Source organism: Eschrichtius robustus, chromosome X, assembly GCF_028021215.1.
Source record: "Eschrichtius robustus isolate mEscRob2 chromosome X, mEscRob2.pri, whole genome shotgun sequence".
Taxonomy (NCBI): domain Eukaryota; kingdom Metazoa; phylum Chordata; class Mammalia; order Artiodactyla; family Eschrichtiidae; genus Eschrichtius; species Eschrichtius robustus.
In genome coordinates this window covers 131,304,374-131,316,431 of record NC_090845.1, presented here as the reverse complement: position 1 = coordinate 131,316,431, position 12,058 = coordinate 131,304,374, and the positions used below count along the sequence as shown (strand labels likewise).

Genomic DNA, 12,058 nt, shown 5'->3' with positions numbered 1-12,058 from the left:
GGAGCTGGCCTGGGCATTCAGCCCAGAGGTGCGAGACTCAGCCCAGAGGCCCCGCCCTCTCCCCCTCCCCCTCCCTCCCCCGTCCCCCCGCCCCCCCCCCCCCCCCCCCGGCTCCCTGTCCCCTGGGGTCCATTCTGAGGCTCGGATTCGGTCGCTAAGGACCCTGGGTCGCTGCCACTTTGACCCTTGCCGACTGTTGCGGCGCGGACTGGACGCCTAAGGTAAGGGACTCAAAAGGGCACCGTCTGGCCTCCTCCACTGAGCTGGCCTCGCCCACCCTCCATGGGTTCCCAGGGGCCCAAGCTCCATCCCTGTCAGCTCCGCCCCCGCCCCGCACCTGCCCGGCTTTTCCCCAGCTCCGCCCCACTCCTCCCCAGCTCTGCCTCCTCCTCCAGAAGCTCCTCCTCACCCAGCTCTTTCCCACACGTCAGCCCCAGATACTCCTCCCCCAGTTCCTCCCACCTGCGCCCTGCCCCTCCCCCAGCTCCTCCCCAGCTATTCGCCACAGCCCCGCCCCTTCTCTTCCGACCCGCTCCCCCGCCCACTTCCTGGTCCTCCTCCGGGTGCCGCTCCACGCCGCCGGTCTCGAGCCTCCGAGCGGCCCGGCCTTCCGCGCGCCGCCACACGGCCTGGCGGCTCCTACTCTTGTCTCCTAGCGGCCGGGGCCTGCGTCGAATGCGCGATTGTTCGTAAGTGCGTGTCTACGTACCTGCGTGCCTGCGTGCGTGCGTACGTGCGTGCGTACGTGTGTACGTACATGCGTTCACCCCGGAAATAAGGGGCGTCAGCGCTTGTGGACGCGGCCACGTGTCACCGGTCCCGGTTTCCCGAGGCGGACGACCGTCCTACCCGGTGGCCGCAGCCGGGCCGTCCCAGTGCGCCCGCGACTCGCCCCGCCCGCAAGGAGCCAGGACCCGCCGCGCTCGCGGACGGTACCTCCGGGCGGGAGTTTCCCGGGCTCTGCGTCGGGGCGCGCGCGCGCGGGGCGGCCAAGGCCGCACCTTCCTGTCCCCTCCACCGCCACCGTCCCCGCCCGCCATCCTTCCACGTGTGTGTCCCGCGATGCGCGCTGGTCCACACGCACCCGCCGCCCGCAGTCCTGCCCTCCCGCCTCCCGCGGGCACCCCCCACCCGCCTCCCTGCCCTGCGGGGCTCAGCTGCTTGTCCGCGGCTCCCCTCCCGCTGGGACCCACCCAGGAGTCCATTGAGGGGCAAGGAGTGTGGGGCTCCCCAGATCCTTCCCGCGTGGCAGCGTGAGGGGAGGTGTCGTTTTCCCCTGTTGGATGCGGGAGCTGCTGGGCTGTAAGATCACCGTCACTCCTGTGGGATGGGCTTCTGTGCTGCGGGCTGAGGCATCGTGGGGTCCCCGGCCCAGCCGGGCGGGGACAGGGTCGTCGCCTTGATGAGCAGAACCAACCCTGAGGGAGCCGGCACGTGTGCTTCTCATCGTTTGGGCCCTCCTGGGTCCTGGTGGTCTCCGGTCCCTGCCGAGGAGAAGACCGTTGTGGTTCCTTGGCCAGCATTGCTGTGTGGCTGATGACTTTTCTCCTTGTCCCTCTGGTCCTCGTGCAGGTGAAGACGCCGAGACAAGTGGAAGAGTGTCTTCTCCTCTGGCCGCCAAGCAGGCACCCTCTGCGTCGAGAGGTAGGAGGGCACTCAGCCCCCTTCTTCCCGAGGGATTCTCCCCAGGGGTTCCGCCCGCACGGCTCGGGCCCCATGGTTGTGATCTGGTGGCGCCCGTGAGGAAGGGGCTGGCTGGGAAGCTGAGTGGCGGAAACCGCGGGCAAGCCTGGGGTCCGGTCACACACCCCAGTAGGAGCCAGAGAAACGGCCAGGCCCCAGGGACTGGCCAGCCTCCCTCGTAACTAACCCGAACGCAGTGAGGAGGGCGACCCTTTGTCACCCATCGGGTTGGCAGAGGTTAAGCGGGATGATGGTGCTCGGGGGCCCGCCAGTGCGTGAGGGCACGGCAGCCTCGCCCGTGGCTGGCAGAGTGTACACGGGGGAGCCTTTGCGGAAGGCCGTTTGCCGGCGCGTGTCAGCGTCTCGGGATGTGTGCCGTGTGACGCGGGCCTCCTCCGACCCGGGGCTTCAGTTAGCGAGTGTGTGGTCGTGTTGAGTGTCTAGAGGGGCAGAAAGCGCCAAGCAGTCTGTGAGTCCCCCTCGGCAGGGGGAAGAGTCAGTAACCTGTGGGGCAGCCGACGACGGGGTACCGTGTGGGCGGTGCAGATAGGACAGATGAAGACGTACAGACGTGAAGCAGTGTTCCCGAGGTTTCGTGAGCGGAGAAGTCATCCCCCACCCCCGCGTGGAGAGGTGTCCAGGGCAGGGCTGACCCTCTGTGATCGCTTGCCCGGGCAGTCGTGTCAGAGTCCCACAGTCTGGGTGGCTTAAACTACAGAACGTATTGCCTTGTGGTTCTGGAGGCCAGAAGCCCGAGATCTAGGTGCGGCTGATGGTGGCTCTCGTGAGGGCTGTGGAGGGAATCTGTCCCATCCCGCCCCCCCCTCACTCCCGGGGCTTTGCTGGCTCTCCTGTGTGCCGGTCTGTCTCTAACTGGCCCCATTTTATGGGGACATCAGTCCTGTTAGAGGAGGGTCGACCCTAATGAGCTCATCTGACCTTGATCACCTGTGTGAAGACCTTTCCTTTGTAGGTAGGCTCACGCTCTGAGGTACTTGGGGGTTGAGATTCCAGCACGTGAATTTCAGGGGCACGGTGTGACCCCTAACACCCTCCAAAGGCTTCTGAGGTAGGAGCACACGCGGAACGTTCCAGGGATGGAAGGAAGGCCTTCATGGCTGCAGGGGGTGAATCCAGGGGCGAGGAGAGCAGGCAGCCAGGGGGAGGAGCCAGATCATGTGGGGCCTCATGGGCCCTGGAGAGAAACGTGGCTCCGCTCTGCTCGGGGAAGGAAAGCCCTGGAAGGTCCTGGGCTGGCTGCCTTTGCGGCCTTGTCCCCCGTCCTCACAGCCACGTGGAAGTGGAGGCTCCGTGCGGTGCCGTGACCTGGCTGACTTTCAGGCCCGCGGCTCCCCTGCTCCTCTGTCCTCAGTGAGCAGGGACCCTCCCCCCGCCCCCCCCACCCCCAGGTACAAGGAAAGCAGGCGAGGACGGGGGTGCGTGGAGTCAGCTCCCCTGGAACCACCCGCTGTCTCTCTATCCCTCGGCGCCTCCTCAGCTGCAGAGCGGGGTGACGGTAATCTCCAGGGTTATTTGAGGATTGAAGTCTGTGTTCCCTGGATGGTGCCCGTCCCAGGTCCTGGCGTGGAGACGGAGCGTGCACCAGTGCCAGTAGTTCCTGCCGTCACGTATCCTTTCTCGGGCTCCGGGCCGGGGTGGAAGCAGTGGTGCAGGAAGGGGTGGGAGGAGGGTGGCTCCCAAGGCGCGGGGAAGAGACACCTGGCAGGGCCACGTGACAGCCAGGGCATCCCCAGGGCCGAGCCAAGGTTGGTTGCCAAGGATTTGCACTCAGCAGCCCTGGGGTAAGATGGGGGATCTGCAGAGCATGGGCAGTGGCAGGGCCAGGGAGCTGCGGGGCCGGGGGCAAGGGAGAAGCCAAGGCCCAGGGCTGTCCCCGTCTGAGCCGGGAGAGGGCCAGAGCCCGGCCACTGGGCTGTGAAGCCAAGGGGCCCTCCCTGCCTCCTCTCTGCCGCCCGGGGCCCAGTGCCCTCTGTCGTGGAATTGCCCACACGCCTCTCTCTCGCCGTCCGGGCCTCCCTTGTGAGCTCCCCGCGGACTCCATCTGATGGACAGATCCCCCCGGTCGGCACCCCCTGTCAGCTGACGGCACGGAGACGGATGGAAGGGGCTGGCGCCCGGGGGGCCCCCGGGGCTGAGGTCAGGCCCACGGGTCATGAGCTCGGAGGCCGGCACGCCAGGCTCCTTGACCGTTACGGTTCTGTGTTTCCGCAGCCGCGTGAGGCCCTGGGAGCTCTGGGAGATGAAGTTCGGCTGCCTGTCCTTCCGGCAGCCTCATGCGGGTTTCGTCTTAAATGGGGTGAAGACGCTGGAGACGCGGTGGCGGCCCGTGCTGAGCGGCCACCGGCACCGCACCCTGGCCGTCCACATCGCGCGCAGGGACTGGGAGGACGCGGCCTGGAGGGAGCTGCTGGCCGAGAGGCTGGGGATGAGCCCCGCGCAGATCCAGGCCTTGCTGCGGGACGGGGAGAAGTTCGGCCGCGGAGTGATAGCCGGCAAGTGACGATCGCCTCCCGGGGCTGCCCCCCAGGGTCTCACCCGGGGCTTTGGCATCTCGTTTTCTTTTGAACCGGTCGATGTGGGGTTAGGGTTAGTTTTCCTGAGGCACCTCGCCTTCGGAGGGGCCGGGAAGGTCCCTGGGCTGGGGGTCGGCGGGCCCGGGTCCCCTCCCCGCTACTCTGGGCCTCAGTCCCCCTTTGTGCTCTGAGAGGCAGAGGCGGGTACGGCTCTGCCCGTGGTGCTCGTCTCCGTGTGTGTACGTGTGCGCGCGCACGTGTACACGCGTGTGTGTGCGCGCCGTGGCAGAGCCCGCGGGAGGCAGCACGGCAGCCAGAGCTGCGTGTGAGGGGGACCTGGGGACTCGGGCTGCCCGCCCGGCTTCACGCGCCTGCCTCACCCCCGCTGCCCGCGGCATCCTGAGGAAGTCCCCTAAACCCCCCCAGGGTGGGGGTGGAGGTCCCGCATCAACCACTGGCCCCCGGTGAGTCGCTCAGGGACCTGATTGCCCGTAGGCTCCCCGCAGCGGCGGCCGGGGCCCTCCTGACCTGTACCTGCTGCCTGCAGCGGTCGGGCTGGGAGCAGCCTGGGCCTTGGTGGGGTCGTGGAGCACCAGGCCTCTCCTTTTCACTGCTCTCCCTCCCTCCCTCGGCCTCGCCCCGAATTCCCTGAACCGAGGTTGGCAGGCGGGGAATGCTCGGCCAGAGGGACCCAGTTCACCCCGGGTCCCCTCGGCGATGTGGTCTTAGTCTCTAGCGGTCGTGACTTTGAATCACCTTGTTCTCCATCTGTGTGCTTCTGTCTTTGTGCACAGGGCTGGTTGACATTGGGGACACTTTGCTGTGCCCAGAAAACTTAGGTCCCAACGAGGCTGCGGAGCTGGAGAATCAAGCCCTGCTGCCCAACCTGCGGCAGAAGTACCTGACTGCGCTTGCCAACCCCCGCTGGCTGCTGCAGCCTGTCCCCAGGAGAGGCGGGAAGGACGTCTTCCAGGTGGACATCCCCGAGCACCTGATCCCCTTTGGGCAGGAGGCCTGACCAGACTGGGCTCTCGAGAGGAAGGTGACCGAGAGAGCAGCTCATCGTGCCACCGTCCACTCGCCTTCACGCCCTGGACGTGCACGTCTGGTTCGGTCTGAATCGGCCCTGCCCTGGGGAGCGCTGCCCGCTCCGTGCCGTTCACGGAAGCAGACGTGCCCACCTGGTGCAGGGACAGGGCTTGGGACTCTCCTCGTGCGATGCCGCTCTGGGCTCAGCGACAGAGTCTCGAGGACTTTGACCTTTAGGAAAAGATGGCAGTGCCACTCGTTTTGGCCCTACTGATTCTGGGTGGTTGAGAGAAATGTGTTTTGAGAGGACCGGTTAGCGTTTTCCCCGCTTTGTCCTGGTCAGAACTCCCAGATGTTTGGACCGCGTCTGGGGAACGAACAATGGGGGAAGGCCGGTGGCGGGCCTCGTGCACGCGGGAGAGGACCGCAGGCCCAGAAACAGGGCGCGGTCTGTCCTTGCAGGTGACCCTGGCCCTGTTGTAAAGTGTCCCTTGGCTCACGAAGCGTGTGTGTTAGACGTGCTGCCCGGCCACTTCACGTCCGAAGACAGGCTCCTAGACACAGCTCTGACGGCCAAGTGAGAAGGGCTGGCGCTCACTTTGTGGAAATCTCTTACTTCTCTGTGGGGTTTGGGGTCATCTGTTAGCAAGCTTTCTAGGGGTTGTTAACCTCTGAGGGTGCTGGGCTTTCCCCCAGGTGTCGGCTGGAACGGCCCGTCTCTTCTGAGGCAGATGGCAGTGTGCACGCCTCCCTTGGTGGGTGGGGTGGCCCTCCTTTCCGGCGGGCCTCTTTGGGAGGCCCCTGGATGGTGGGCTGGACACACGCTCAGCTGCGGGTCAGAAACTTCTGGCATCATAGGGGGACCCAGGAGGAAGCCCCTTCTGCTTCAGGATGCATGACTAATGGAAGGTGACACCCCTGAGGTCAGGAGCCAGGCTGTGCTGCCTCCTGACTGGCAGGCAAGGCCCAGGGGCCAGCCTGTCCTGGGCCGGCCTCAGCGCTCCCTAGCCACGTCCGTGGCTGAGCGTGGGAAATGCTGCTGCTTCAAATGAAAGGGGACGGCGGGGACCAAAGCCTGCCGGGGGGGGGGGGGGTGGGTGGGTGTCCAGCCTCGTCGGGCCCGTCCACTGAGATGTGTGAATAGGACAGACGGTTAGAAAGGACACAAGACTCGCAATTCTCGTTCGATTCTTTATTTACTCCTGTGGACTTTGGCTTTTCTTTATTAGAGACGAAAACAGATTCTTGGTTATGAGATGGGGCTTTTCGTGTGTTCCCAGGGGCCTGCGAGCTCAGGGATCGCAGTTGTCCTTGAACTGTTCTCGGAGAGCACACCTGCAATCTGAGGAGCCCTCCTGCTCCTCATCCACCTCAGGGACCTCGTTCGGGGACAAGGCAGAAAGGGCCGCCGGCAGGAGGGAGGAACAGCCGTTGTCCACAGGCATCTCCGAGCCATAAGCCGGGTAAACCGTGGGGCTGGCGGGCAGCTCCCTGGCGTCGTCCCTTCCGGCGGTAGCCGGGGGCACAGAAGTGACATTCCAGGGAGTGCCCTCCCCACTCGGGCCTCCCTGCTCACTGGGGGGATGGTTTTCCCTGGCCCGTCCCGCCCCACCGCTCGTAGAGCACATGCTAGAGAACAGCGAAGACTGGGTACCGCTGGGCCCCTGAGCACTTGGGGCTTTCTTCTGGGTGGTGGAGTCGTTGGAATGGATTCGTGGGGAGCTTCTGGTAGCAGCCACTGGCTTCTTTCTCTTTAGGGCTGTTGCTCTGGTCCCGGGCTGAGCAGTTGCTCCCAGGTTGCCTTTTCTCTCAATGTTCTCGATGAGCAGAGGCTTGTCTCTCTGAAAGTTGGAGTTGCGGTAGATAGGAAATGAAACGAATCACTTTAGCCATTCTGGGAGAAAATACCCATTCCTTCCCACCCCCGCCCCGTGCCGCCCCCCACCCCCACCCTGGTCCATCATAATGGTCTTATCTGACTATGGAGAAAAGGTCTCTTTAAGTTCCTGGCAGGTTATTCCGCCCTAGAGTGTGCGCTCCCTAGAGCTCCCCGAGGCGAGCCTCGGTCGAGGAGTTACTGTGGCTACCTGACATCTCGTGGCCTCTCGAGAGGGTCTGTAGGCACACCTGCAGGTTCTCTCTAAGGGGCTGTGGCTGAATGCCACGGGCTCTACCTTCTCATCTTTCCTTAACTACCTTCTCACGTGAAGTAAGTTATTCTCGGAAATGAAACCCGTTCAGCACGTGGCCCACCTGGCCTCCCCGGAATGTGTTCGAATAACAAGAGAACATGGGCAACGGAAGGGCTTCCTACTTTACCATCAGCCTCTTCTTCCCTGGAGGGCGGCTGGTCATGCGTATTTTGCTGAACCCGTACAGGTTCAGTTTGCGGATGACAGTCTTCAAGCTGTCCCTGTTGAAAATCCTGTCTGCGCCTCTGCGGCGAAGAACCTCCCTGCGGAAGAGGTCTTGCTCGACGATCACCGTGTCTCCCTCGTCGTTCCAGCGCACAGAGGTGAAGGCGGGATCCTCCACCATCCTCCAGAGCTTTCTTGGGAAGGAGAGCTCAAGAATACTCTCGTTGGCCACACCGTTGTTTGGGCCCTGTGGTGGTGGGTTGTCTTGGGAGCCAGGATCTGGGCTCTCGGCTTGGTCACCCTGCTTCTCCGAACTCTCCCTTGAGTCCACATTTGGATCCGGGGACGCACGAGAGGGGACCCACGTTGCTGGCTCTGCGTCAGCCGATGGGCCCAGCGTGACTGTACACAGCTCGTCGCTACTCTGACTAGCCATGGAGCCAGTCTAGATTGGGAGCATTCTCCACCCGAGACCGTATCAACTGAACTCTCAGGGCACAGATGCCTTGGACCAGAGCGGGGATGCCCAGTAAATACTGTCCGCCGGGTTCTAGAATCTCGGTAGTGGGGCAAACAGCCACTTAAGTCGCAGTCTTCTTTATTGGTCACGTGATGTCACAAAGGCGGTCTGGAGAGGGAGCCCTGGCCAAGTGTGGGGGAGGGGATGGGGACGGGGTGGGGGATCCCCGGCGTCTGTCTTTTTTTCTAAAAGTCTCGAAAAGTATGGTTCAAGTTCCCGGGAAAGCCTCCCGTCTGCCGCCAGGCACCTTGTTTCAAGGGGCCAGGCCCCGGATGGGTTGAGAAACGTGATCCTGTCCCCACTCCCATCCCTTGATGCTGGCTTCCGATTTGCTCAAGGGCCAGGCCCTGGCGAGGCATAGCTTGGCTGCCACTGAGACCACAGAGATCACGTGGGCCCCTGGCGACTGTCCCTCCCAGAAGATGGGGGTCCCTAGTGGGCTGGTTGGCCTAGCCTGAGCCGGTGCCCACCCCCCCCCCCCCATCCCCCTTCCGGCTCTGGTCGCTTGCAGCTGATCCTGCCAGCTGGTCGGTCCCGCTCAGACGGGCCCAAACAAAGAGTCCTGATTTCCTGCCTCCCAGGTCAAGCTGTCCCCAGAGTAGGGCTGTGCGTGACCTCACATTCAACTCGAGTGTTCCCCAAGCACCTCAGACACAGCCCTGCCCATGCCGCCGATGCCGCGTGGGAGGGCATAGCCACGTGCCCTCCGCTGGGCATCGAGCCTCCTTTTGAGCTCTGCCTGCCCCAGACCTCATCCCTGTGCGGATCACAGAGGGATTGTCTTCAGCGTCCCATTTCTTCCCGTAGAAGCCCTTCTCGTGGCCCAAGAGTGCTCACTTTTGGAACACCTGCGTGTGTCCTTTTCCCATCGCCTTCCCAGACCGTCGGATTCAGCTTCCCTGCGGGCTGCCTCGAAAGCCCTGTTTCCTTTCCGCAGTGGGGTGGTTTGGCTTCTGCTGCCCCCGATCCTGGCCTCCCACGTCCACCTTGGGTCTCTGTGGGTACTTGCCCTTTGAAGGACTTGATTTGGGGCTTCAGCGTGTAGCCTGTCCCATTGAAAGCGAGCATTTCACTGGTGCGCTCCCAGGCCAGCCCTGCTCTCCTTCCCCACGCCCGCCCCTGCCCCACCTCCACCTCCACCTCCACCTCCACCTCCACCTCCACCTCCACCCCCGGGGCCCTGTCTCGCTGTTACCTTGAGGATACATAGAATGATTTTGTTTGCTTTCAGCTTAGACGCTTTTGAACGGGCCTAAGTGACACGGACTGACTCCCAAGGAAATTTCCTACTTGCCGACCTAGACGTGACCGGAGGAAGCCCCCGTCCACGTGCATTTGGAAATAGATGAGGGTCTGGGTGTCAGACGCGCCGAAACCCGAATGAGAGTCGTCCGTCTTCACCGCAGGTGGGAGGATAGCATGGTGGGTTTGGCGATGCGCGTTCTCTGGCCGTTGTGGGCAACTTTGTCCTTCATAGCCACTGTGGAGGGGACAGAGTGGCACCTTGGAAAGGCCCGTCTGCGAGGATCCGAGGTCCCCTGTCCCAGCTCTGCCACTAAGCAGGGTCGTCTGCCCTCTGTGAGCGCCACTGCCCTATTTCTGAAAGGGGAGAGCTAAGAGGGTGTGGAAGAGGACCTCCCGAGGTGCCTTTCAGCCTAAGGACTGGCATCCTGGATGGAGCTCCCAGGCCTAGATTCGGGCCTGCTCCCTGGTCTTTGTGCTTCTAAAGTGGTTTACAAAGCATTCTTTCAGGTCAGTTCCTCCTGCAGGGACGTGACCTCGGAGGCTGCGAATTTCGGTGGAGGCCGTCGGTGGCTCCTCGGAAGGGGCCCGAAGGCTGGGGCCTCCTTGGGCGGGCCCGCCTGTGTGGCCTTGCCTGCTGCCCCCCTCCTCGGGCCCTCCCTCGCCCCCTGGGTCCCGTAGGAGCTGCCTCCTTCCTGGTCCCCCTCCCTCCCAGGTGCCAGCCAGGCCCCGGCAGTGGGTTTGTGTGGCACCGTGGGGGTCTTTCTCAGCCGGGTCTCGGGACCCTTCAGTTGGGCAGGCACAAGCCCTGGTGACGTCCAAGGCCTGCCTTTCCCAGCCTCGCCCTGCGGCCCCTGCCCTTGGCTTCCGCGCCCTGATGCCCCCAGCCCGGAGGCCCTCCAGCCGCTCCCCTCCCTCGCTGCCGCCAGGGTCTCGGGGTGTCTGCCAGCGTTCACTTCCCTCCAGTATCTGAGGAGGCTCCTGGAGGGGCCTTGTCCCGGTAGGCACTGGGGCCTTACAGTCAGTCCCAGGCAGTCTCAGTCCCTCCCTGCCCGTGGCTCAGCCATGAGCAGCTCAGCAGGCCGGGCTCCCGTTGGGCAGGAGGGCCCCAGGGCAGGAACAGGGACGGGGCGCCGTCACGCGGGAAGGTGCCGGCACTGGACAGAAATGCCGGCACCTGGCAGTGGCGGATCTCAGCAAACCACAGACCAGCCCCACACTGCCTCTGCTTCTCCTTGGCACCTTCCTTTCTTGGGCCTGCTTTTTGTCAACTGAAAGACACCGTGTAGCACCGAGAAGAGCGATGGGTCACCAGTCAGGAGGTCGGCCACGGGCCGGGGGTGGGTGGGCGCAGCGTGGGCTCGAGAGGAAGTCAGACCAGGGCTCTGGTCCCCACCCCGTCACTTAGCAGCACGTGACCCTGGGAAGATTCCCAAGCCCCGTGGCCTCAGGTTCTTCACCTGTGAAGCGAGTGGGTGTGACGAGCCGTGTCTTGTAGGGGCTGCAGGGATGCGCGTGAGCTTCGTGAAGCAGCTCACAGGACCTGGCGTCTGTGGGAACGTTGACGACGGGCAGTTATTTCTCATATTGTTTGGGTCACAGACCCTTCCCCTCTCTCCTCTGGCCTTTGGTTGGGCGGTTTCTTGTCCCGGTCATGTCAGAGAATATGCAGCTCCGTCACCATCACCTCCCACGGAAGGAAGCCCCGCTTCCCAAAGGCCCAAACTGCCCTGGCTCGGGGCACTTACACTCCAGGGCTCGCTCCTGGAGCCCCACCGCCTCGTCCCGTGTTGACTTGTTCTGTGGGACTTTTAGGGGACGTCTCACCACCTTCCTCATGTGACTGCGGCTCCTAGACCATCCCCCTAGGTGTGGGTGTGTCCTGCTTTTCCTAGCGTTCCCGCTACTAACACAGGCCCTTCCGGAGAGCAGAGCCTCCGTGGAGTTCTGCGGAATAAATGAACCAGTGAGCAGGGGGCTTATTGACTCAGACCAGTTATCTTCTACTTTCGTAAAAAGCCCATGCAAATCCAACTAAATATAGATATTTTCGTTTTATACAATGACAGAAGAAGTTAAAAGATTTAAAATTAACTTTTGCTTTTATTTTTCTATTTCTTTTTCTTTCTTTTTTTTTTTTGGCCGCACCATGCGGCTTTTGGGATCTTAGTTCCCCAACCAGGGATCAAACCAGGGACCCCAGCTGGGAAAGTGCTGAGTCCTAACCACTGGACCGCCAAGGAATTCCCAACTTCTGTATTTCTGGACCCCATCAATTTTATTCTTAAGTTCTTTCTGATTTCCAAGAAAATTACTATTCCAATGAAATGTTATCTTGTTTAGGATCACAAAATAAAACGGGAGACTTAAAATTTGTTTTACAAACTAGGACAACTTTTGTCCATGAACAATACATGTGTGATCAATGTCATTCACAAACTTAGACACTGAACCTTATTAAGCCTTCTTTTAAATGGAACAATATTTGACAAATTCCTAAAGAAAACAGAGATGAACTTCCATGTCAACATACACAACAGGAACCCAAAGATGCTGCACACCGGGTTCCCCCGACAGGCCCGGGCCCTCACTACTTAGAAGGCTGACCGCTCCCTCTTCAAACTCAGAGAGAAGGATCAGCCTCCCTTCCTGCCCCACGGGAGAAGCTGCTGGACGTGGGCCTGGAAGGAGCC

The 12,058-nt window shown here is 62.3% G+C and overlaps 2 protein-coding genes across 12 annotated transcripts in view; one reads left to right on the top strand and one right to left on the bottom strand.

Moving 5' to 3' along the window:
* Positions 1 to 1,040, bottom strand: part of LOC137756469 (uncharacterized) — a 98,041-nt gene extending 97,001 nt beyond the window's left edge. The window contains exons 1-2 of the mRNA XM_068532711.1: positions 850 to 1,040; positions 338 to 666 (exon numbers count right to left, since the gene is read on the bottom strand). Of these exons, the coding sequence (XP_068388812.1) occupies positions 338 to 666; positions 850 to 1,040 (520 nt within the window). The remainder of the gene's footprint in view (positions 1 to 337; positions 667 to 849) is intronic.
* Positions 549 to 11,737, top strand: EOLA2 (endothelium and lymphocyte associated ASCH domain 2). 11 transcript variants are annotated; one of them, XR_011072253.1, is made up of 6 exons: positions 758 to 932; positions 1,573 to 1,644; positions 3,916 to 4,196; positions 5,012 to 5,190; positions 6,527 to 6,709; positions 9,355 to 11,737. XR_011072253.1 is itself a non-coding variant. In XM_068533226.1 (6 exons), the coding sequence occupies exons 3-6, from the start codon at positions 3,944 to 3,946 to the stop codon at positions 9,357 to 9,359; spliced, it is 573 nt and encodes a 190-aa protein (XP_068389327.1). In that variant the 5' UTR covers positions 758 to 932; positions 1,573 to 1,644; positions 3,916 to 3,943; the 3' UTR covers positions 9,360 to 11,737. The 11 variants fall into 11 exon arrangements, 8 of the variants coding, with proteins under 8 accessions (XP_068389325.1, XP_068389327.1, XP_068389323.1 ...); XR_011072252.1 differs by lacking the exon at positions 9,355 to 11,737 and adding an exon at positions 7,626 to 7,715; XM_068533226.1 differs by lacking the exon at positions 6,527 to 6,709 and adding an exon at positions 7,626 to 7,761.
* Positions 11,738 to 12,058: the final 321 nt, after the last annotated feature.

What these genes read in the sequence shown, in the direction of transcription:
- EOLA2 (XM_068533224.1), top strand. Translation starts at nt 3,944, where the DNA reads ATGAAGTTCGGCTGCCTGTCCTTCCGGCAGCCTCATGCGGGTTTCGTC. An exon ending in CGGCCGCGGAGTGATAGCCG is followed by an intron (nt 4,197 to 5,011) that starts GCAAGTGACGAT and finishes CTTTGTGCACAG; the next exon opens with GGCTGGTTGACATTGGGGAC. An exon ending in GCGGGAAGGACGTCTTCCAG is followed by an intron (nt 5,191 to 7,625) that starts GTGGACATCCCC and finishes GAACCCGTACAG; the next exon opens with GTTCAGTTTGCGGATGACAG.